The 26,344-nt window shown below is 38.7% G+C and overlaps 2 protein-coding genes across 9 annotated transcripts in view; one reads left to right on the forward strand and one right to left on the reverse strand.

Moving 5' to 3' along the window:
• The window catches only part of MCPH1 (microcephalin 1), a 233,323-nt gene that overhangs the window by 135,377 nt on the left and 71,602 nt on the right, over positions 1-26,344 (forward strand). The gene's annotated exons all lie outside the window — the stretch shown is intronic.
• The window catches only part of ANGPT2 (angiopoietin 2), a 73,604-nt gene that overhangs the window by 33,713 nt on the left and 13,547 nt on the right, over positions 1-26,344 (reverse strand). Inside the window, exons 2-5 of one of the 2 annotated variants that reach the window (XM_005289702.5) lie at positions 11,993-12,148; positions 8,911-9,032; positions 5,558-5,790; positions 2,556-2,686 (exon numbers count right to left, since the gene is read on the reverse strand). In XM_005289702.5, coding sequence (XP_005289759.2) covers positions 2,556-2,686; positions 5,558-5,790; positions 8,911-9,032; positions 11,993-12,148 — 642 coding nt within the window. The remainder of the gene's footprint in view (positions 1-2,555; positions 2,687-5,557; positions 5,791-8,910; positions 9,033-11,992; positions 12,149-26,344) is intronic. The other variant, XM_042848795.2, reaches the window with a different exon arrangement.

Genomic DNA, 26,344 nt, shown 5'->3' on the forward strand with positions numbered 1-26,344 from the left:
AACTGTGGTCTGTGTAAAGGGAAAAAGACTGCAAGGCCTGCCTTCCCATGCCTCACTCCACCCTTAACCACTGACAAGCGTCAATGGTTTATTGGGCTTTCCTTTATTGGCAAAGGATTTATGGTCCTAAGATTGTGTTGGAGAGTCCTGTTGGTGAACTGTCAGGTGCTGCTAAATTGATGAAGTATTTACAGCAAGAATGCTCCAATTGCCTACGGTGTTCCCTCTAATTTTTCCCTCACATCACCTTCATATTGATGGATATAACAAAATTCATGGGTGGGGCAGAGGGTCGGGGTGCAGGGGTGTGAGGGCTCTGGCTGGGGGTGTAAGTCTGGGGTGGGGCCTGGAATGAAGGGCTCAGGGCTGGGGCAGAGGGTTGGGTGCAGAGTGTATGGGCTCTGGGGTGGGGCCGGAGATGATGGGTTTGGGGTGCAGGAGGCTGCTCCGGGGCTACGGCGGGGAGAGAGGTCTCCCCTCAGCAGGACCTGGGCTTGGGGGGGGGAAGAGGTCCTCTCTCCACCGTGGGAGCTCTGGGACTGGGACTCAGGATAGGCGCTCCTCCCCCAGCCCCAGCGGGTCTGTGCCAGGGGAGGGCCGCCCTGGCCGCGCCTGGGTCTGAGCCGCTCCAGCCATGGCTGGATCCAGGCCACTCCAGGGTCGGGCCGTGGCAAGTCCAGGCCGCAGGCTGAGTTGGGGCCGGGGTAGGGGTGCTTCTCCGGCAGCAGACTGGGGGCTGGGCTAGGTGGGGGCCGGGGGAGGGGCACCCCAGCTGCAGCAGGTCCCTGGGTGGTTTCCTTGAGCGTCTGAATGGTGCTAAATAGGTGGCCGCGCAGCTTACAGGGAACTTAGGTTGCTTATACTGTCCTGCTGTCTCTGTTCGATCTGGGTACATTTGAAGAGGCAGCTAGCCCTGTAATGTGCTATACAGCTGTGTGCTGATACATACAGTGATTTTAACTGTTGCATCACAGTTAGTGGAAGTTATGGTAGTAAAACATCAGTACAGTAGCACCTCAAAGATACGAACACCAGAGTTCACACCACTGTCTACCAGACACTCTGTGAAACCAAAAGTCCTCAATCAGGCCTCAGTGCGCGTGCACACACACAGCAAATACTGTACTGCCTTGGGGCTTCAGCTGCAGGCGGGTGGGAGTCAGGGCTCTGGGCAGATGTGGGGGCTCGGGGCTTCTGACCTTTGGGAGCATTGGCACCCAGGGCTTAAAACCGGGCGGAGCGCTGGGGCTCGGGACTTCAGCCCTGTGGATCTGTTCCCAGTTTCAGTGTGGGAGGGGGAGCACGTCGGGGATCAGGGCTTCAGCACCGCGGCTCCACTCCCAGTTTCAGCCCCACGGTGGGTTCGGGGGCTCGAGCTTTAGCTACTCGCGGAGTGCTGGTTTCAGCCCCAGCACTCCCCCCCCATAACTAAAGCCCCGATATGCAGCATCTCCACTACCCAGCTGAAGCTAGGAATGGAGCTGCGGGGCTGAAGCCCCAATCCCTGGTGCCCCCTGTGGGGCTGAAGCCAGAACAGAGCTGCAGGGCTGAAGCCCTGAACCCTGATGCTCCCAGGGGGCAGAAGCCCTGAGCCCCCCACCAGGAGCCCTGGTGGGCCCTTAGGGTCAGAAGCCCCAACTGTGCCCTGTTCCCTGACCGCCCCCTCCCCCCCCCCCCGAACCTTGCGGCTGCAGCCCCAACTCCCCCTTGATCCCCCCTGGCTGAAGTCCGTAACATCTTGTTCAGAGTTATGGACCATTTCGGAGTTACGGACAACCTCCATTCCCAAGGCGTCCATAACTCTGAGATTTTACTGTAGTTTGTCTACACTAGCATTTCTTTACCTCCTGGGTAGCCCCACCAGTGTTATTAAGGGTATGGTTTTTGGGGTGGGGTTTGTTTGTTTTTGTTTCCAGAGAATAAGGGTTAGTGTAGACCAGACCTTTTACTTTTTCCCAGGCAGTTATGCTGTGGCATGTGAGCTGTCTGTTTGCACATATACAGAGCTGTTTCGTTGTGTATGTAACAGAGATATGTTGAGGCAGAACCTTACAGTATCAGTAGCATTAGTTTAGTTCTGTACTGTTCATGTGGAAATGAGGGGTGACATCCTGGCCCCTCTGAAGTCAATGGTAAAACTCCCATTGGTTTCAGTGCAGCCAAGATTTCACTGAAGTGCTTTTTTTCCACAGAGTTCAAACAAAATACACCTCCCGATATAACATGAATTTGGATATAACGCGGTAAAGCAGTGCTCCGGGGGGGCGGGGCTGCGCACTCTGGCGGATCAAAGCAAGTTCGATATAACACGGTAAGATTTTTTGACTCCCAAGGACAGCGTTATATAGGGGTAGAGGTGTACCGTAATTCAGCTGAAGTAATTTCCATACGGAGGAGTGATAAGCTGCCATTAGCAAACGTGAAGAAAATATTAGTTTAAAAGACTGGTTACCCAATTTGGATTTAAAATATCTTATTTGCTAGAAAAATTTATCTCCTTAACAGTTAATTTGGTACTGCACAATTAGAGTTACAGGCTTTGGGGAACACGCTACCTTTTTTTCTTCTGCACTATTAGGAACTGTTAAGGTGTAGATTCCACTGGTTGTAAGTCCTGATTTGAATGCTTCGGCACAGTCTTTGAAACGGATTTGTTCTTCTTTAGCCACAAAGTTGTTCTTGGCTGCTAAAAATGAAATAAACACATTGAAGGGATATAAGAATAGATAAATAGCTCAAATAGCTCTGAGCTCAAGTTCTTTTCTGAGAGAAAGTTACCATGATGTAATAGTAATTAACGATGTAATGAAATAACAGTATATTGACTTTGCAGTCCTGAAGTAGGTTTTTGCCCTGCCCCTGCTGGTGGAAAGCACTAGAGGAAATTAGCTTAACACACTAGTGATATTTTGCTTCTTCATATTCAGATACAAACATAACTGCTTGATAAGTATCAATTCCTTTATACCTATTTGAATGCTTGAATAGAATAACAGGCATATTTTTTCCTTCAGTTTAGCAGTTTCAACTCTCATTAGCGAATTTGATGCTATCTGTATTACAAACTAATTACTAACATGTACTAAGATATCTGTACAACTATATGTACATCCTGTCATATTATTCCTTATGTAAATACAAAGATGCCTTTGTGGTGATCTTATAAGTGAGCCGATGTCTTCAAGTCAGCAAGATGTCTGAATCATAAACAAACTTTTTCTTAAACTGAAATCAGTTAGTACAGTATCTTTTGATGGGGGCAAATGGAGCTGGTCTACACCAGAAACTATGTTCTTTTTTGATGAATTGGAGTTCAAAAACATAGCCTCTTAGCCAGTACAGCAGTATGTCCTTTGCTTGCAGAGATGGGTCTCTCCATAGTATACATATATCTGGGGTTACCCATAACTGCCAGTCAGAAGTTTCAGCTAATGTGCACCATACAGTCTCTGCACTCAGCATGACTGCTTCTGTATGTTCAAGGGTGAAGCTCAGGGCATTCTCAGTGAGGGTTCCTCAGTTCTGGAATTTGTTGATGTAAAAAAAAAAATTACATCTGTGCCTATGCCTGGCCATGTTTTAAAGCGCAATCTAAAATGTATTTTCTTGTTTGTTGATAGAGGGTTTGGAATTTCCTGGCATTTAGTCAACTAGCTGATATCTATATTTGACCGTTTTGGGGTGGATACTGTGTTGGAGCAGTAGAGTATATGTTTCCTATTTTTGATTCAAAGAGAGGAACGTGGATACACACCACAATGATAAGCCACCTGTAAATGTGTGTAAATAATACTAGTATTATTTTTATTCTTTTCAGCTTGTTTATCAGTTTACCTGCTTACATAGTTAGTTTACCTCAAATATAAAAAGCACACATTCAACTTTATAATTGCTTTTCCACACACTATTGTTTGTAAGCCTTCTTAGAAGCTTTCCCTGTTGATTTTGTCTTGTTGGCAGTCATTATTTTTTCCGCTCCAGGTTTCATGGTTCTGTAGCCAACATGACTTTGACTTGTTTACTTATTTGTTCACTAGCATAATAGATAACATCAGCAGGAATGTGCACAGCTTCAGGAATGGTATTCAGTGAAATACTATAAAGTGCTATAGGGCTAAAGTTTGGGGTTTGGTTTCTTTAAAAAATTGACAATCATAGATATGTCTTCAAGATTGTTTTTTGAAAAATGTTTTTCTTATTTAAAAATTAATTGCTTGTATTTGCAATCAGACTTTGAAGCATTGTGCCTAGTGCTTGAGAAATGCAAAGAGAAATTACTACAAATCAACTAAACTAGACTGTTTTCATTACTTTCTATATTGCAGTCAGCTTAGATAGAGAAACACAGTGTAAAATGTGAAAAATAAGGTTAGATTTTTAAACTCTTTTGCTTTCAATAATAAAAGAAAATACTCTTAAACAGTTTAATTTTAATTTAACAATAAATATTTAGAATGCACTGGAAATACTTTTTGAGCCGCAACTTTTTACATAGGTAAAAGTGTAGGCCCAAACTATTTATGGTAGCTAAAAGTTATAAGCAAATTTGGGTTCTGTGGAGATTGCTGAATTGAGAATACTGAAGTCATCCACACTGTACTTTCAATTGTACTGAAAAAAACTTGTTTTAAACTGTGTGTGTGGTAATTTCAGACATCATAAATTTAGAGGCTATGCATGCTGCACTGTATTCCCAGCCCCTGTCAACCTAATGAACAAAGATTCTTTAGTCTTACTTGGAAATAATTTGCATATAGCCATAAATTTCAGCATCTGGTCAATGCACCCTTCCCCAAGTACCGGTAGGGTTGGACATGGAGCGCACAGACCTTGCCAGATATGGTTAGCATAGGTGAGTGGGTTTTAGGGTATATGGGGAGGGGTCGGGAAGTCTGCTTGGAGTTGTCAGGGGTGTAGATGCATGCTGTCTGTGGGTCTTGCTTGAGGGAGCCTTGGGCTAATATTGAGCCCCTCATCTTCAGCTGCCTATCCTGGCTGTTCCTTCCTTGCTCAAACCTGGGGAACTGAAAGGAGGAGACAGAGAGGTTGCCGGTGCCAACAAAGCCTGTGCCTACAGTTGCCCTCAGGAAGAGGAACTACAAACTCTGCTGGCAGCCCAGCTGGATGTGCAAGGATCCAGCTTGGATGAGAGTTGTTTGACAAGGCTGCTAGATGTGTTTGTGCCATGTTGAGACTATGTGAAACTTGTCAAACTCAACAGGGATGCCTACTAGGAACTGGTCTGACAAAGCAAAGCAATATAACTCTCAGAAGCTAAACAAAATATTGTTGAAAACAAATGTATGGGATATTTGTTTTGGTTTAGGGTTTTTTTTTGGGGGGGGGGGGGAAGGTTGTGACTAATGGGCTTACCTCTTCAGGATAAGTCTTAAATAATATAGCAAGTCAAACAATTCACTGATGCAGGACTTTAAGACAATATAATACATAAATGCATATTTGAGATGCTAAGGTGGGGAGAAGATAGAACATGTAAGGATACACAAAGTTAGTGAGTGCTATTCAGCTGATATAATAGTGTTTATACTTCACTTACAGTTTGGTGTAGCTATCATAGTAAGCAAGTTGTGAACAGTCTCCATCAGATCATGTTGCTGTTTTTGCATAACTGAATTGTTTACCGTAGCAGTGACTAACTGTTTCTCTAGTTCTTCTATTATTGAATTTTGTCTGGATACTAGTACTTGAAGTTGATCTTTTTCATCTTTGATTGATTGTAGCTGAAGTGTGTGCTTGTCTTCCATATCAAGGACTTTTTTTTCTAGAAAGCTAATAAAAAGAATATAATTAGGGTCAATTCAACATTTCTGTGTTTTTAGCTGAAGACTATTAAGCCTGTTATAGACGTTATTTTCCATCTTAACATATTTTTATTCTGATTTTTCTAACTGGATTCTGCAGAGAATATTATACACGCAGTGTCATGCAGAACACCGTGAACTGTATTTAGTTGACATATGCTTTCTTTGATGCATTACATAACTATAATCTGTTCTATTAGTCAAATAAATGAAAGACTTTTTGGCCATTGCATAGTATGCCAGTTCATACACCATAACAACTCTTATGTGTTCCACAATACCTCGGTAGTATGAAGGGAAAAATATAATTTTCCTTTCTGGACTTGAAAGGAAAACCATCTCTCTTGAGGGTAGTAGGAGAATCCGACATGAAACTGATTAGACTGACTAGAGTAACTATTATTTATGGTTATTCAAGTGCTTTGAATAATACTACTTTCCTTAAATTACCGAAGAGAAAAAGCTAGCCTCAGAGATCTTTATCATTAGAATTAAGTGACCCGTTTAAAGATCAAACCTATTCAACTTTCTATTTTCTCTCCAGTTTTTTAATTAAATACTTCTTTGGCCTCAACAAATAGAAGTTAGTTCTGACTGTTATATTTGGAAAAGCTATGAATATATAATTACTGAAAGTGTGCTTGTTACCTTTTCCAGAATTGGAGAGGGAGAAGGTTAAAAGGATGTAACTTGCTCTGATGTTGGTCAAATCTTTCATAGTGTTTATTTAAAACATAAGAATTTTGGGTTTGGTTTTGTATTTATCTATTTATTTATTTATTTTTGAAAGGATAAACTGAATGCTGGAAAGTTAAGAAATAATACCTCCAGTATTCAGATCATTCTTACATGTTTCAGTAATGATGTGGTGATCTCAGGTCTGGTAACTGTAGTCAAAAACTATAGTGACTTTTAAAAATTGAATATTTATTTTGAACCCATTGGATAAAGATTCTTGTTTGTAGATAGCTGGTATATAAAGTCTTCGGGGAGCATACACAAATATAACAGGGCAGCAAACACAAATGTCAAAACATGTCTGTCCAACTTTTTTTCTCATTGAAAAATATGGTTTTGATGTAGACTAAAGTATTCTGCTGTTGCTACTTTTAGATTCATCTCCAAATTGTTTACTATTTAAACTAAAATAAACTTCTGAGGTTTGACAGTTATGCGTCATTCATATTAGAAATTAGTTTTGTCCCCCTCATAACATCCTTCAGAGATGATTAATATGACAATGTGGTGAATGAAGCTGGTTAAGCAAAAGCTATGGCACCTTTACTGGGCAACCATTGGATATGGAAGAGGGCAGGGATAATGGCTGGATTTTAATCCTAGTTTTCAGCAAATGGAATGGTTGGGAGCCTGGGGCCTGAATAGGATCATCTCCTCCCCAATATAATGGATTAGAAATGGTAGCAGTAATCTTTGGCAGTGATCTGACTGTGCAGCTGGATAGCCCTGTGCTAGCAGACAATAACACAACTTTTCTGTAAGCTGAGATGAGACAAGGTTTGATTGGGTTAGGCTGGATAGTAAGTAGCTGCAAGCCCCATTCCAGAGCCTGGCAGCTGTGACACAACGCCATCCAAGATCGCCTGATCAGAGCCAACCCACCACCTGTAGGGAAGGTTGCCATGAACTCCGCCATCCCCGGAACCAACCAGTCATCGTTATCACCAACGAGGACCGGAAGAAGATCATCATGGTGGATGTCACAGTGCCCTTCAAGAACAGGACCCCGGCCTTCAAAGCAGAGTTAGCATGCAGGTTTTCTGTCAGACCCATAGTGCATATTCGCCTATCCCTCTCTCTCATGTAAATTAAGCATGAGTAGTTAGCACGTATTCTAACATTGAGGGTGAAGTGTCCATTTACACCACTGTAATCACAGGACAAAAAGTGAGTTACAGATTGTTGTAATAAGCCATAAATCCAGTGTCTTTATTAAGACCATGATTTTTAGTAACTAGCAAAGTTATGCATTTAAATTCCCTGGCTCGTCTTTTGAAGGTGTTGTGCAGGGTTCCTTTGAGGATGAGGACTGAGAGGTCAGATATAGAGTGATTGTTCACCAGTAGGTGATATGGTGCTTTTGTCTTTTACCTATGTGAGTTCATTCGAAGGCTTAGCGATTATCTGGTTTCACCCATAGTCGTTGGAGCATTTAGTGCACTGGATGAGGTATGCCACATATAATAGGCATGCGTACGACCCCTGGATTGTGAAAGGCTGAGTTGTGGGGGTATTGAACATTGTAGCAGTGGAGGTATAGCTGCAGATTTTGCATCTGTTGTTCTGGCAGGGTCAGGTGCCACTTTCAGTTGGTGTGTCCTGGTCTGTTTTTATGTTAGTTCTGGTAGTGCTTTTATTTTAGTCCTAAAGAAGATGTCTGAGCTTCTGCACATTTATGGCTTCATTGCACACAATGGTATTTCCTTTATTGATCACGGGAAAACATAACCATCAAACTAAAAATGTTGTATTTAAGAACACTTTTGTAGTGCACAGAGCGGAAATCACTACTGAAACAAATCAGTTACCCAACATTAATATTTAGTATTAGCTACACATTCTATTATGCAATGTTAATAGTTGTAGACAAGGCAATGCAAAAGTGAGGGTTTGTATTTACAATAATACATTTACGCTTTGAGGAGCAAGAATTCACGAACAAAGCGAATCATTTATAAAATTAGAGGGTTCTGGAAATTTCAGTTTTTACATCATTTTTCTTTTGAGAATGTTTTAGTAGATGTTTTCTAAAAATTACTATTTCAGTTGAAAAGTGGTAGAATAGTTAGCTTGAGACTTAATTTAGGCAATAATATCACCAATGACAATTTGTATAAATTAGAGAATACAGAGGTTCCAGTGGGGTTTTTTTTCTCTGCTCATCTCATTCCAGCTTTATTATTTTATGCTTACCAAAACAAAGGATTTCCCCTTATTATTTCTTAATTGAGTAAAGGTTGTCTAAGTTGGGCATGACCACTGAGATATCATTTTGGAAGAGAAATGTTTTCATGCAGAAAAAAAATATTAAAAGTCAATTTAGCGCGCCGGAGAGGAAAAGCTATCTTACCTGTTTTTTTCTTGCAACTTAGTTATTTCATTGGTTTGATCTGAAATCTGCCTTTCTAATTTGTTGGTTGAAAGAGAATGTTCCAGAAGCTGAAGTTCGAGTCTTGTTGTCTGATTTAATACCTAAATTAAATAAATAAAAAAGCAACTTTGAAAACCCAAGCTAAGTTTTTTTTGTGTCTAGTTATAATTTAATCCTATTCTATGGTTAGTAGTTATCGCATGTAGAAAATAAAATAAAAATATGTATTTTTCGTCATATAATCTGAAAGATGTACGTGTGCATGCATATATATACTGATTTGGGCATAAATACATTAATTAGGATTATAATGGAAAATGCTCAGAATTACTGTAGTTTTTTGTTCAACCATCAAACAAATGCATCATAATTTATATTTCCACTTATCTTTATCCTGAGGAATGTTTCAGTGGTGGTTTTATAAACCACATTTGTGATTCAGTGTTTCAAAATTACTTTGTCCATTAGCTTTCTAATGAGGTAGATGAGAATCAGTATGTGAAATGTATTTACCCTTGGGGGGATTCTGAGTGACTGCATGCCTGCAGAAAACGCACCTCTCCCCCACAGATTTCCTGTGTTTCCCTGAAGAAAGCAGGGGGAGGGTGGGAGGCGACCATGGGCGCACTTTGGGGGAAGGGGGTTGTCCCCCTCCAAACAGAGGCGAGGCTTGGGGGGGGCACAGGGGCTACATGTGCCTGCTTCCCCCGTCCCCATTCTGCCGCTGGCTCTGCAGCTGAACGCTGCCTCCTTGGTCCTAGTGCCGGTTGTGCTCCCCCGCTAAACAGACCCATCGAACCCTCACCCTGACAAACCCTACCCTGCTACACCTGGACCCCTCCAAGCCCCCCACCCCACTGATCCCCAACCAGCTGCACCTGGACCTCCACCCCATCAAGCCCCACTCCTCCAGCACTTGGACCCCACACCCAGACCCCCCCCCGCGGAGCCCCAACCACTTTCACCTAGATCCCCTGAAGAATTTTTAGGTGCAGAATTTTAAATTTGGGGGGGCAGAATTCCCTCAGGAGTATTTATTGTATTTCCTCTTTAAAGAATAATTTCCTATGTAAGATTTTTCCCATTCTGGTGTGAATATATAAAGCATTTTCTTTCAATATGGGTGGCCATATCCTGGCCATGTTGAAGTCCTTGGGAATATTGCCTTTGACATTCAGTGGAACCAGACTGTCACAGGTGTCTAGAAGTGAAAAACATCATTTGGATTGAACTGTTTACCATGTGACCAAATTTTTAATAGACTCATTCCATGGTTTCAGTTTTAGTAAACCATTTTCTTATCTAAGTTTCTTTTTATTCAGAATTACATCTACCACTGAAAAAAACAATAGTATTGTGATGTGGCATGGAAGATCAGTTTTGCTTTGTTACGTTACGTTCTTATGTGTGTTCTCTAGACAATGTCAGTTTTCTGTTTTAGAATAGCTTTTTTTAGTTCATCAGAATTTGGCTTTAGTTGACAGGAAGAATTGATTACTCACATCCTTCATGTTAAATAGTCATTCAGGACATGATTTCACAGTTAAGTGTAATTGAGAATTATTGCCAAAGAATGAGTGTCCTTGAGAGAGCAATTGTTTGGTTAATCTCCTTCTGTTAATTAATTACGCTTTTAACCTACTCAACAGTAATTTCAGAGAAAGAAAGTTGCAGTGACAGTCTTTCTCCTAGTTGGGTAATTTCTGTAAAGACTTTATTGTGAGTGGATACAAATATTTTCTCAGCAAGTGAAAAAACATGGGGATCCTTGAAAAATGGTGGTCCTTAGTGATAAAGCCATTAAGATGTGTTTAACTTGCTTCTGACTGGAGCCATCAGTTTACCATACAGACTCAAACAAATATATATTGTAGCTGACAAATTACCTCTTCCAAATAACCAGATAATATCTCTAAATAGCAGTATGTGCTGTGAATATTTATTAGTTAATATTTGTACAGTACTTTGAACATATGAACTATAATATAAATGCTAAATATTTTAAATATCTGCTATAGAAATACGTATCTGAATTTGCCTACCATGTTAACAGAAGTTACAAAATACACAATGCCATTTTACTTCAATCCAGGATTTATCCTTATATATCTTACTGTACAATTTAGAACTGTTTGCTGAGGTGTTTAGAAAAAATCAGTTTTTGATGATTTGTCTGCTAGCAGAACAAATGCTTTTCAATTAGAGCAATAATTAATGCTACACCTTTAAATTCATTCACTTTGAAAAATGTGCATCACTTATTGTGTGGTAATTGTTAAATTGTTTTTTTAACTATAGCAATAAGATAAAAGAAGGTATGTGGTTATTCAGTAGTGACCATACTTGTGGATACAGTTGTCTTGAGCTTTAAACCAGTGCTGGAATTCTGAAAAGTTTTTTCACTTACTGTATGGGAACTTCTCAGTTTATTTTAAAGACCTACACTTGAAGTGGGACTTTTACACTGAAGTCAACTAGAAAAAAAATTGCCATTTACTTTTTCCAGTAGCTTCCTCTAATTCCTCAGCCTTTCTTCCACTCATTTAATCTTCTTATGATTCATCCAACAGTGAAATCATAAATATGTACTTATGACATTAGTGTCTTATGGTGGAGATGACTGTGATTATCCTAGATTCATTATGATCTCACAGCAGTATTCACAAGGAGCGAATAAGCTATCATGGAGAACACTTATTGATTAGGAAAAAATAAAATAAAGTACAGAAATAAGAATCATTTATATTTTTACAGTACTCTGAAGCGTACAAAGTCATTTAACAGATCAGAAGCATGGTCCCTGTCCCAAAGAAGATAAAACCCAGTTTAGCTGTGACCTGACAAATGGGAGGTGAATAATTAGGAAGGGGAAGTAGTATGGGTTACAGCAGATCATATGATTACTCAGTTTAGGCTGGGGCATATCTTGGAGGTTTTAAGTGTATTATTTATTAAAGAAATATGTAGCTAACATTTTAAAATTTCCCTATTATGACAATCCCTTGTATGGGTTGCTCCAAAGCCCACTAAAGTCAATGAGAATCTGAAATTTATTACTTACTTGAGCTTCAACATCTGTCAACTTGCGGGTCTGTTCAGCTGTTTGATTCAGTAGGTTTGTGCCTATTTCAATCATTACTGCAGTCTGATTCTGCACTGCATTTTGCTGGATCTCTACCATTTCTTTCTTCATATTGTCTTGGATGTAATTCTCAAGCTATATGGGGAAAAGAAAGAAGATAATGGCTTTCTTTACATTTTTGTTTAAGAGTATAGTCAACATGCATACTAGGTTGCTAAATCAATCTCCTCTTAGGCCTTGTCTATCAGTCTTTTTTGTGAAAAATTTCCCTTAGGATACGTCTATACTACCCGCCAGATCGGTGGGTAGTGTTTGATGTATCGGGGATTGATTTATCGCATCTTGTCTGGACGCGATAAATCGATCCCTGAATCAGTCTTTTTTGTGAAAAATTTCCCTTAGGGTACGTCTATACTACCCGCCAGATCGGCGGGTAGTGTTCGATGTATCGGGGATTGATTTATCGCATCTCGTCTGGACGCGATAAATCGATCCCTGAATCGACACCCGTACTCCACCTCGGGAGGAGTAAATGGAGTTGACGGGGGAGCCGCAGCAGTTGACTCGCTGTGGTGAGGATGGCCAGGTAAGTCGAGCTGAGGTTGCGTATCTTAGTTCGAACCTCCCCCCCGCTAGTGTAGCCCAGGCCTTAGTTGCTAACATGGATTTAGCTCCACCACAGGGAGCAATGGCAGGAGTGCATGCCGAGTTAAGAATCTTGTGGCCACCAGAGTTAACCACTATTGTGTAGACCTATTCTGGGCAGGTTTAGAAATAACAGAGGTTAAAATGCTGTCATCCACTTTGAACCTTTTCTATACTAGCACTCCCACCATTGTTACCACCAGAGGAGCTGCACCAGTGTTAGTAATCATGGAAACATTAGAAGACAAAGGCCTAAGAGTTTAGTCACCTTCCTGTTTCAAGACTTCAGAAATATTTTGAAGAGCATTTTTTAGCTGCATGATTAAATGTTAAAGATCAGAGATGAAGTCTGATTATTTATTTATTTATTTGTGTGTGTGTGTGTGTGTATATTATTCAAGAGCCTTTCAAACAGATGAAACCTAGGGTGAGCCATTTTGGTTACTATAAACACCACATGTCTAGGAATGCAAAAATAAAAGTTGCTGAAATTATTTAATTCTTCTAAAATCACTCCAATGACCAAATAGACATTTATTTATTTTTTGTAGTCCTTATACCAAATAGAGCATGCAGATGCTCGCAAAGAACTAGTTAGAGGACAGGTAAGGTTTCAAATAATTTGATAGTGTCTTTCAGTCTCTCTGAATTGTCTGACAGCAGTTTGATTTTTCTCCAATGTATTCAGAATTATTCTCTGTATAATTTCTGCAAATAATTCCTGGTTTGTAGTTTGCTCATAATTGGTTTGCTCTTTTGACTGGAGATATAGGTCACATGGCATATTTATTTCCTGAATGGGGATGAGTCATTTAGATCAGCTTTCTACTAAAAACATCAATGAAGGCGCATTCAAAATCCACTTTCTTTGACTGTTTTCTATAATCATTAGAAGTTGTTCTTTTGGCAAAAATTTCTGTTGGTAAATTGGAACATGATTTGGCAAGATGCTTAAACGTGTGGGTAGTCTCATTGATGTCAATGGAATTATTCACGTGTTCAAAGTTAGGCACCTGCTAAAACAGGGCCTTAGTTCCAGGGTGGATAAAAATCAATGATTTTTTTCAAGAAAATAAAAAAAATCAGATTTTTTTTATATAAATCGGATTTTTTGATAGGTTTTTCCCTCAAAAAGCATTATCCAAAGTTCGTTTTAATTAAGATACATTATAGCTCAAAGATATCTCATCATGGATTATAAATTCTAATTCTATAGTATGAGACAATATATTCATGTAATGTTTAAGAAAAGTTTTGTAAATGAGTTCCAATAGTTCATGGATTAGGGACCCAATTTTATGGGGTTCCAGGGGCTTCTCTATAGATTATATAGGTTAATCTTTCTATCTACCCAATGGGACTCAGTGCTCAGTCTAGACTATACCATCAGAGATGCTTAGTATTGCAGTTCTCAAACTCTGGATTTGTCTCTCCAGAGATAAAATGCTTGTTAACAGTAAAAAGTGTTTTTAAAGTCCATATTTTCAGACCTCAATCCTATTGTCCTTCTGCAAATTTGTGTATACAGAGTCAATCCCTTACTCCTCTCTAAAGGTGCAAAGTTTCAAAAAGTTCAATGAATAGAAGATTGGTGGCGGTGGAACAGATCTGGACATGGAGAAGAAGTCTGGAGATAAATGAGAAGAGAGGGACAGGCTGTTGAAACAAAAGTGAAACTGTTTGAGCAGCATATTCCAGAATGCACTTTTATGTAGAAATCCATGATTAAATCAAGTCTTCCTGACTAGTGATTTAAATCATGATTTAAATCGATTTGATTTAAATCAAATCCACCCTGCTTAGTTCACTAGAATATTCACAGAAAGGGGCATGAACACAAGTGAAACAAACTGTTCGTTTTCTCTGAGCAAGTATTTGTTGAATTTTTAAGTATCCATTTCTAGGGCTGAAAGTCTGTTCAATGATTTGGATGTAAAGAAAACATTTGGAACTTTGATAATTTAAGCTATTAATGAACTATTATTTAGGCAACATGCATCACTGGGGCGGGGGGAGGAGAGGAAAGGGGGAGTTCAAACCCTATGGTATTCAAGTGAACTTCAAGGGTGAAAATCTCCATTTAAAAGAGAACCTGGAATACCAAGTTCCAGGAATATGAAATATTAAGACATTTTTATTTGGTCCAGTCCCTGGTTAATCTTAACATTGTAAGTTTAGAGTTGCTGGGTTAAAAGTACAACTATATTTGTCACCCTAAGGAATCAATGAGATTCCTTTTAGAATCCAACACATTTTGAAAGGTTCATTTTTAATAGTCTGAAGCTGCCAGGCTTTGCCTATATCTTGTTTAATTCAAAACCATTCACAAAACCAAATCCACAGAGCCTGAGATGAAGGGTTAAAATGGACTCTTTAAAATCATTTTATGGATTTCAGTACTATGTGAGTTTTAAAAAAAAGGTATTCTTTCAAAATCTCAGGGTTTTAGAGCTTATATGAGTAAAATAAATAAATAAAAACTTTCTCCCTGAAGATCTGAGAGGTTTTGGTCTCTATGATGAAACCTGTTAAAGAAAGAAAAGGAAGCTGGCATCTCCGAATTGCATTTCAGAATTTCTGAAGCTTCACAGGCTTATAAAGCATAGAGGCTTTTCAGAAGAAGTAAGGGAAAAAAAAAAAAAGAAACCCCTGTTTGCTGAAGGGCCATGTGTTTTCCCAGTGCTTTGGAATTAGAATTGAGCATCTCTCTCAAAACCCAGCATCTTTATGGGGTTAAATATAGTGCACAACCCCCCTTTTCTCTTTTTACTGCTGCTTGTAAGAGAAAAAGTCTCTAACCATAGTCAATACATGAGACTTCAGTGAGTGTTAACTTCATGAGAATTCCGTGTCTCTGTGATTACATTAAGATTTTTAGGGGGGAAATGCTCAAACTCCAGCAGTGAAATTTTTTTAATGACCTGTTTTTTATATTTATTTTTATTTAGAAACTGATTTACCTGTAAATTCCCAGGAAATCTGTGTACTCGAAAGTGCTGTAATTTTGGAGAGAATACACAGTATTTGTCATACATAGTAAAGTGGTTACATTCCTGTTTTTTAAATGCCAAATTCAATTCAACCTTAAAAAGAAGCACAACTCAAAGAACCAAATAATAAATAGACTTCTAAGGTTTTGTTTTGAAGGATTGGGGAAGGGTGGTAGATTTCTGATAGAATTTGAAAGAAGGCACAATATGACAATATTCTAACTGCACTATGTAGTGATATTTTCCAAGGTTTTTTTTTTATCATGGAAGTTGGTACTGGATGAAATTTTTGTGTAAAAAACATATGTTAAATACATGTTAATGGCACCTAATTAAAGAAAGTAACCCTGAGTGAATTCACAGAAAAGTAACCCTTTTAACCCACAGATTTCGATCCCAAAGCTTTTAGAAAGAGTTCAAAAAATACTTTAAAAATTAATTTATTTCATAGTTAAGGCTTTTAGTACAACCAGAATAAAACATTTGTAGACACACACATAAAGCACTTTATTTAGATGTAAAATCTGGACTGTCAACCCTTATTACTTCAAATCATATTAAATTATAAAATTTGACAGAAATATTTAACTTAAGTTGCCAAAAGAATGAGGGCAGATCAATCATATTGGAACACATTCTAAAACATCATTATTATAGCCAAGATTTTTTTTTAAACAAACAGCAAGCTTGAAATTGGTGAGGGAAAGAAAAACATGTAGTATCTGTTAATAGAAAATTATCTTTCAGCTGCTGGTTTGAGTATATTATTTATCACTTGCAGAAAGAATTGACTTGCCAATTCCATTTCTTAGCTAAATGAAGAATCTTTATGATCCATATTGTTTAGTTTGTGTTCATCTTACAGAACAACTTTGCTAATAGACTAACAAATGATTTGCGCTTTTTGGAGACATTTTAATTTGTACTTAATCCATTTAAAATTATAAATGAGATTTTGGTTTTGTTTTCTTGAATGCTAAATGGTTTATCTAAACTACTAAACATTCATGTCCTTGGCAGCAATTATTGTTTTAATAATACACACATTAAAATCCCTACTTTGCCAAGTGCTAACCCCCATGAATGGCACAAATAAGCATATAATACATGATGCAGATCTCGGGCTCAAAGATCCCTGGCTGGAGCGAACAATCCTACTTTTTAATGAAAGTAGGCTCATCCTGCTAACAGCCACGTCTGTGCCCTAGAAATGAGACGTGTCATGAACCATGAGTCCCTAACCCACCCTTGTAATCCAACTAATGAAGCCTTGCCATAATAGGTGATGATGAAATTGACTAAAAACTAAAACAAAAGGGAAGCAGATTAGCTCATTTATTGTGGAACCTAAGAAAGATGGATGTAAAGTATCATCAGAATACAATTAATGAATGTAAATTAAGCGTCTCATTTTTATTAATATAACATTATTAATTATGGGTATTAATCTAATTTATAATACAGTTAACAACATTTGTATTTTAACCTCTAGTTTTAAGATGTTAGTACTTCTAAGGAGGGAGTGAAAATAATAGTAGGTGGAAATAAGTTATTATGGTAACTATGATTAAAGCATGATGTTAACAAATTGGTTGAAGTAACTGATATCTGCTATTGAAATGAGCATGATCTTTTATTTAGTTTTCAGTCCAGAAAACACAAATCTAATACAAATTACCTCTCAGCAGGATGAGATGGGAGGAGAGAAGAGAACCCACAGCAATTACTATTAACTGCTTGCTTATTTCCTTATAGCATTCTGAAACTACTGTGCATGCAGTGTGATTATAATCCCTGACTACACTGAGAATTTTAGGGAAATCTCCCACAGATACTTTAGCACTGGCACAGCTCCTCTGGTACTAGCAACGATGGTAAAAATGCCTGCAGCTGAACTACACTCGTGTATCTACCACTGTTAACCTTGTTGGAGCTGCATTTCTATTGGTGAAATGGTACACAATTTCTGTGAAATCCTCAGTGTAGCTTTAGGCCTGGTCTACACTGGATGGAGGATCAATCTAAATTACGCAACTTCAGCTACGTGAATAACGTAGCAGAAGTGGACATACTTAGATCGACTTACCATGGTGTCTTCACCTCTGTGAGTTGACTGCTGCTGCTCCCCTGTTGACTCTGCCTGCACCTCTCACGGCCTTGGAGTACAGGATTCGATGGGAGAGCGCTCAGGGATCGATTGATCACATCTAGACTAGACATGATAAATCGACCCCGGCTGGTCGATCACTGCCTGCCGATCCAGCGGGTAGTGTAGACATACCTTTAGGCTTTGTCTATACTACCACTTTTGTCAGTAAAATGTTTGCCAGTCAGGGGTGTGAAAAAACATACTCCTGACCGACATAAGTTTCACCGACAAAAATGCTGGTGTGGAGAGGCTCTCCTTTCGACATAGCTAATGCTGCTCATTGGGTGGTTTAATTATGCTGGCAGGAGAGCTCTCTGGTGAAAACTTACAATGGCACAGCTGTAGCAGTATAGCTGTACCGCTGTAAGGTCCGTAGTGTAGACATAGCCTTATCCATCAATAGAACATGAGACTATCTGAGTTTGGGTCATCTGCACTAAAATGACCATTCAGGCTCTCAAAGAGATCTCCCAGATTCTGTAATAAAGGGGATGCAGTTAAGAAGAGAAAGCTGTAGCAAGTAGGTCATTGAGAGATTTCATCCGTCTGGGAAAGTGCACACCCAACAGACAGAAGGAAAAGTTGACAATAAAGAGCTAAAGAGAGGAGAAATGTACTGCACCCAGCCTCCTAAGTGAAAAATAGAGCCGAAGAATTCATTAAGCTTGGTACTTTGATTGGATGGCAGAAGAGGAAAGCCTGAACTGCTGACTCACATGTGAAGAAATATCTGAGGAGTAAACTCAGAGAAGAGAGGTCTGAGGGGAAAAAAACAAGAAAAGGCGCCTAAGCCGCTTACCTCAGTTTGTTGCAGGGATGTAGAGAGGAGAATTTTTTGAGCATAGCAGAGGTTTTCCGAGAAACTAAAAACCGTTTCATGCCCATAAGGTGACAATAGGACGCTTAACAGAATAGACTTAGGACTAGTCTGTAGCACAGTAGGTTTGCCAGTACAGCTGTACCAGCAAACTCTCGCAATATAGCTTATACTGGATCCCCAAAGGAAATAAACTATACCATCAAAAGCACTTTTTGGGTGGTATAACTGCATCTAGAATAGGGCTTTTCCCATTAGAGAAATCACTCCTCTAACTACTATACCAGCAAAAATTTTCAGTGTAGATTTGGCTTAACACTTAGCGGTCCATTGTAAGGATAGCAGTAAGAGGAGGTGTCCTCACAAAGTCGTCCTATCCCTGTGGTCAAGAGGCCTGCAATGTCAGTTGATCATTTTCCTATTGTTTGTTTAAAGCCCTGCTCTCTCCCCTCTTTTTCTTTTCTCTGACAAACACTGAGAAATATGGTGAGACATGAAAGTAGGAGACATAGCAAACCTCCATATTTTCAGCAGAGGAGGTAAGAGTTTGAGAAGGCCATTTCTGAACCTCTTTTTATGTTAATCCTGTTTTTCAGCATGCCTATTAATCCCTTCCCCAGAAATAGCTATAGTGGTTGTGACACATTCTATATGATTTTATGAAAATATGCTAATGAGTGTGAATATAAATATGCTTCATGCAAAAGGACTCTTGTAAGGTATCATTACAAAGCTTATAATCTACTGAGTGCGGTCATCCTATTTGTATAAATGTACCACTCTTGTATCAGATACAAGAGAAATATGAAATATAACTCTGAGGGCCTATTGTAATTATGCAAAGCGTGGGCCATTAATGTTGGTTTGGAATCTTGATGACTCCCATCAGCCAGGACAATTGACTGCAGATGGCTCTGTTTTATAGTATTTGCAAGTCTTCCTGTATACGTGTGTGCTGGCTTGTGGGTAATGAAGTCTTATAGTGACATGTGATCATGTCACCTGAACTGGAATCCATCTTTAACCTGGTGCCTTTCCATTGAGAAGGTGGGGGTGGGAACCCAAAGAGGGACAAAGGATTCCCGCCTGATGCAAAAACTATATAAATGGGTGGAACAGAACAAAGTGAGGCAGCCATCATGAGGAATCCCTAGCTACCACCTGAGCTGGAACAAGGGCTGTACCAGGGGAAAGGATTTTGCCCTGATAAGGAAGGCATCCAGTCTGTGAAAGAGACTTATGAAAACATCTTTCAGGGTGATATTTTATCTGTACTCAGTTGTATTAGAGTAGCAGCCGTGTTAGTCTGTATCCGCAAAAAGAACAGGAGTACTTGTGGCACCTTCGAAACTAACAAATTTATTAGAGCATAAGCTTTCGTGGGCTACAGCCCACTTCTTCGGCTTAGATTTGCGTGTTTTATTTTATTTTGCTTGGTAATTCACTTTGTTCTGTCTGTTACTACTTGGAACCACTTGAATCCTACTTTCTGTATTTAATAAAATCACTTTTTACTTAATTGACCCAGAGTATGTATTGATATTTGGGGGGGGGGAGGAGCAAACAGCTGTGCATGTCTCTCTATCAGTGTATAGAGGGCAAACAATTTATGAGTTTACCCTGTATAAGCTTTATGCAGGGTAAAACCAATTTATTTGGGGTTTGGACCCCACTGGGAGTTGGACGTCTGAGTGTTAAAGACAAGAACACTTCTGTAAGCTACTTTCAGTTAAGTTTTCAGCTTTGGGGCAAGTAATTCAGACCCTGGGTCTGTGTTGGAGCAGATTGGCGTGTCTGGCAGGGAAAGCAAGGGCAGAAGTAGTCTTGGCACATCAGTCTGGCAGTTCCCAAGGGGGTTTCTGTGTGAAGACACTACTCTGCCAACAGGAGAGTGTCTCCGCTTGGCGTAGTTAATCCACATTCCAAAGGAGCACTCCCATCAACATAGTGCTGTCTACATAGAGGGTTAGATCGGTATAACTGTCGCTCAGGGATGTGGATTTTTCACACCTGTGAGTGACGTAGTTATACCAATATAGATCTGTAGTGTAGACCTGGCCGTAGTTGTCCTCAGGCTTTGACTATATTCAGCAGTGTGTTCTACAAATTATGTATTTTAAACTTCTGTAATGTACTGAACATTACTTGGCATTATGGAACATGAGTGAGTTAATATTCAAACTTACAAAGAGCTCTTCTTCAGGTCTGGGAAACATACTCAGAGTGTCACAGCTATATACAAGATGGAACAGATTGTTTAGCATAAACAGTTGACATATTTCAAGGGATCATTCATGGTAAAGTGGCCCATTAATAGCTCTCCAGTCATAGATGGGGAAGGGGGGGGAAGCTGGGGGTGAATTAAGTGGGTTATAGATTGTTGTAATAAGACATAAATCCAGTTTCTCTATTCAGTCCATGATTTTTAGTATCTAGCAAAGTTATGAATTAAAGCTCAAGGCTGGTCTTTTGAGGGTGTTGTGCAGGTTTCCTTTGAGAATGAGGATTGAGGTCAGATATAGTATGATTGCTTTGTGAAAGGTGTTCACCCACAGGTATATTTGTTTTTCTGTGAGAGTTCATTCAAGAGCTTAGTGATTGTCTGGTTTCATTCACATAGTTGTTATTAGGGCATTTAGTGCACTAGATGAGGTATAGCACATGTTGTGATAGGCATGTGTAGGACCCATGGACTGTGAAAGGTGTGTTGTGGGGAGCGTTGATCACAGTAGCAGTGGAAATGGTGTCTACATGGCTTGCATATTTTATGATCAGGTCAGTACTGCTTTGATGGGGTTCAGGAAAGATTTCTTTCAGGATGTGTTCCCCATGTGTATGGGTTGTAATTGTTTGATACCCTATATCCCAGTGTGGGGTGGTAAGTGACAACTAGTGGTGTGTGCTCAGAGGGGGCTATATTTTTGTATTGAAGCAGGCTCTTCAGGGTGTTTGGGATGGCCTGTTTCATGATGCAATCTGTTTCTCTGGAGTGTCCTTATTTCGTGAAAGTGGTTTTAAGTGTGTAAGGTATATATCCTGGACTTCCTGTGGTACCTACAGTTTCTGGCTATAGATAACAGATTTCTTGGTGTTTGACATGGTCACTGGATCTGTGAAGATAGATCCATGGGTTTCTTGTATATAGTTGTCTGTAAGGTTCCATTGTTGAAGCTGATTGTGCTGCCCAAGAAGTGGATGTTAGTATGGGCGTGTTCTACGGAGAGTTTGATGGATGGGTGGCATGGTTGTTGAAGTTGTGGAAATCCTGTGAGCGAGTTTAGGTTATCCCTCCAGAGAATGAAATATCATTGATGTAGCTCAAGTATATCATTGGTTTCATGGTGCATTCAACCAGAAATTCTTCTTCAAGGTGGCCCAAGAAGTGGTTGACATACTGGTTAGCCATCCTTGTATCCATGGCTGTCCTCATAGTTTGGACAAAGTGTTTTGTTCTTGAATGTAAAATTATGTGTGAGGATGAAATGGATGAGTTTGACCATGTGATTGGGGTAGATATCTCAGGGTTATCCATTATCTGGTAAATATATGACGCAGGCAATGATGCCATCATTGAGTGATGTTGGTGTATGACATCCAGGGTGGTAAGGTTGGTGTCTCTTTCACCAACAGAAGTTGATCCGGTAAAAGATTTTACCTCAACCACCTTGTCTCAATAATATCCTGAGACCAACATGGCTACAACACTGCATACATTATGGAACATAGCAATTATTTTGTGCAATTAGTCTCCTAAATTGAGTTAGAAAAAATCTGAGGGGAAAAAATTAAAGTAAAACAAGGTCTGCATAATTTTTAGTTAGGAAAATATGTATAGTTGCTTTGTTTCTCTATACTGTATTCACTACGTTGTATAAGCTTCCTGTTGTTTCTAATTCTCTAGACTTTATTGGACAAAATGAAAGAGATTGAAAGAGTCACAGTACTCTCTTAAAAAAATAAAATAAAAAAAAATAAGTATACCTCTAGCACAATTGGGCCTTGGTCTCACTTTCTTGCCTGTTTCAGAGTGTCTGCTGTATGGCCCCATTCAGTTTCTCACTGGCTGACTGAGTCACATGAGGTAGCATCTGTCCCACAACCTGGAACATCTTTTAAAGCACTTCCCCCAAATGTATAGATGCGGCAGTGGGAATTAGTTCAGGTGGCCCTGGTGGAACTCCTGGGAGTGCTAACCCACAGGTGCATTCTTGCTCAGCCTGGAGATTATATAGACTTAAAATACAAGTCTCTGAAATCTACATAATTTAAATGACTATGTTTTTAAATTTAAAGCTAAGAGATTAAATATTACATTTTATGTTTTTATTTGAAATTAAAAGCTACACTAAGTGTTGCTTAAGGTGAGATTTCCTGTATGTCAATGAACATGTATAACAGTGAAATATATTCCAGTCTTTATACAAAGGAAAAAGTATAGTTTGGTTAAACATATGAGCATACAAGTTTTCATCGTTCTTACAGGCACAGAAACATTTTTCCTGAATTATCAAATTTGAGAAATCTTAAGCCAGTCTTTGTCAGTGGGGTTCCTGAACTCAGATTTAGCTATCATTTATACTGTAATATAGAAGGAATGAAAAATGATACTAATTGTTCTCACCATACTCTGCATTCATTTGCTCACATTTGTCTCTGCATGGCTGTAACTTCTCAGTAATATGAAGGCTAAACACTGTTAAGATTTCTATTTTTCAAACATTCTAGTTTTCTTTACCTCCATATCTGTTTTCACTTTCTGTCAATGTTACTATTAACTAAAATGGAAGCCTAAATTGAAAATATTGCTAGCACTTTCATGTTCCATTTATATTACTGGACCTAAGGAAACAAATGTTAAAGTATTATCTTCATGCTTAAAAAGAAAAAAAAGCCAGCTTCATTTGCCTGTTTGTGATCCATGTTCTCTTTGTATAAAAATTCCCAATTAAAAGTATGTAACATGAGGTTTTGTTGCAACAGTATTAGAAAAATAAAATAAATCTTGTTCCATTTTACTAAAAGCCAAAACGGAAACAGGAATTTAGTGTCCTGTAACTTGAAGAAAAATGAATAGACTATAAAACAAGCACATGATTTCAGGCTGGAAGAAAGTCAGTTTAAAATTGTTTGCAGTGTTGTCAATTTAAAACTGGTTTGTTGCTGTTGATGCTTAGGGCAGGAAGTCCCTTTAGACTTCTGTTTCACAAGGGAAAAATAATCCCCTTGAGAATGCATGTGGCAATGCTTGAGAAGCCTACAGTATTCGTTCTTTACATGCCCTACTGAGTGTATTTGTGCCAGGCCAGGCCTCCTGCTAAGCTTTTCTCTCATCTCTCTTTCCTGTTGTCCAAAAAAAAAAAAAAAAAAAAAGTGAAAGTAAAAACATAAATTAATAATATCTGGACGTGCATTGGGACATATTGGAAAATGTTCACAATACAATTTTATGATAAAATGCTAAGGGTTTAAGTGATTAGTGTTTAGAATAGTAAATAAGCATATAAAAGCAAATGATATCCCTGATGTCCCCTTCAGGGAAATAAACTGTTCAGATAAAGATGAAAATCAAATCTCCCATTAATGACATGAAACCTAATGAATATAAATACCTCCATTGTCTTCACAAGCATTTATAAAGAATGACCATCTCAAGAGATATAGTGAAAAGCACAGTGGTTTATGTGGAACTTCTCAATACTAAAAGATTTTGCAGCATGATATGAATATTTTCCCTTACATATTTTGAGCTAACTGCAAATATTATTACCCAAATGACTATTGTGAAAAAGCACAAGAGTACACATTAGGTAGAGAGGGATTTTCAGGTCTCAAGATATCCAAAAGCTCTTCACAATTCCAAATATTGCAATTTGTAATCTCACATATGCAAATCATATTTTTTTCCTAAATAGTTTGCCATTTAAAAGAGAATGAAGGTATTTTATATCCTTGACGATACTTAACATTGGGGTGGATGTATATTTTTTCTTTACTATGCGCTAGACTGTAAATGAAAATAGACTCATATCTATTTTAATTTCTATGCTTGGGATTTCTTTAAATATTCTTGGCAAATACGTGCATGCTAGAAAACATTGTAATAGTTTAAATCACTTTCTGTATAAAACCCAATGTGTAAATATATGAATAAAAGCAAAAAAAACCCCACAACCTATTATATAATCAGAAATAGATGAAATTACCTGAGCTTTTATTCTAAAACACTGTTTTTCAGGATCAAAGCTAAGTGGCATTTGCTCTTAGAAGGCAGGGAAGGAATTCATAAAGTTCCCATTAGTCTAAAAATAAAGGACAAATAAATAAATAAACGTCTGAGTCATTAATGGCATTTTGCCGAAGTTCAGTAGCAATGAAGCCAGGAAGACAGTGAGTCAGTGGTGCTCCTGCTATTCACTGGAATGTGTATAAAAAGTCTTGTGTGAACATAATGAATGGGTTCATCCACACCACTTTAAGCTATTTAGAGTTAGGACTCCTCGTTTACAAAGTACATAAGTAACTTTGCCACACGTTACTTAATTTTTTATTCAAGATTTGTGTCAGGCCAAACGTTCATTAAATATTCTAACTTTTCTGGAGAGGATGTGGGGTATCTAACACTTTTGCATTGTCAGTATTAGTAATATTTGTACAGCACCAACAATGAGCTTGGACCTTTTGCAGACAGGTATAAAGACATGTTCCTGCCCTGAAGAGCATACGGTCTGAATAAACTGCCAGTATTCAAGATGTGAAGTAATCCTTTGCTACTTGCTTAGTCTGTTTTCAGCAGGACAGTGAACTGGATAGAACAAATAGACTATAGGTGGCTTGCTTCATTCGTGGTACTTATCACCAGGGATGCTCAGGGGTCTGTATGCAATTTACTAAAATCATGAAGTTTTTAGGAAGTTAGTGGAGCTACTTGGGATTAAGCTCTCTCATTACCTTTTTATTGTACTTTAGTTCCCACATCCACGTCTGTTATAAACTTCTCCTTTGAGAAGATACCCTGTTTTACAAATGTCTCATGACATGGGTTGACCTATTATAACTGAATTATTTTAGGAGGTAAAAAGTAAAAACCTTCTTTCAAAATGTGCTATTAGTGGAAATGCTAGGCATTCACAATTTGCTCTAATATTCTACAGTAGTGCTTTTCAGGGAAGCAGTAATCTTACTTTGCACCCACACCAGAAGAGAGAATGATTTGGAGTTCAGAGATCAAATGAGTTAGGAAGCTGGAGAACACAATTAGTCCCTCTTGTTGGTTATAAAATTTGGGTGTGTCTCATTTCAAGAGTGTGTTCTTAGCGTACCTTTTAGTGTGAACCTGTTAGATGCAGAATTATTGGCATTTTCCAGACTTTCAGAGAGGAAGCACTGAAAACATTCACAATATTCATTAAACTCTGGAACACTTTTGACTCCAAGTCAATAACATTTTATAAAATAAACCTCCTCTTTCTGAAGAAACTTCCTGTGAAAATCAGCCATTTACTTTTTTTAAGATGAAGACAGGCATGGTTTTGAATGTGTAGTATTTTGAACCAGTGCATACACTGTCGTTTGCTGATGTTGTCTTTTAGTGGATTACATTTTATTGCTAACAATATACATTGTAATGTTCCTCCCAGTGTCAAATTTTTTTGTTCAAGTTATTAATTGCAGAGATTTTTCTTTACAGATTGTAGTAACTCTCTCTAGGTTGTTTCCCTTATTGATGTTTT

This window comes from Chrysemys picta, chromosome 3 (assembly GCF_011386835.1).
Source record: "Chrysemys picta bellii isolate R12L10 chromosome 3, ASM1138683v2, whole genome shotgun sequence".
NCBI classification, from domain to species: Eukaryota; Metazoa; Chordata; order Testudines; family Emydidae; genus Chrysemys; species Chrysemys picta.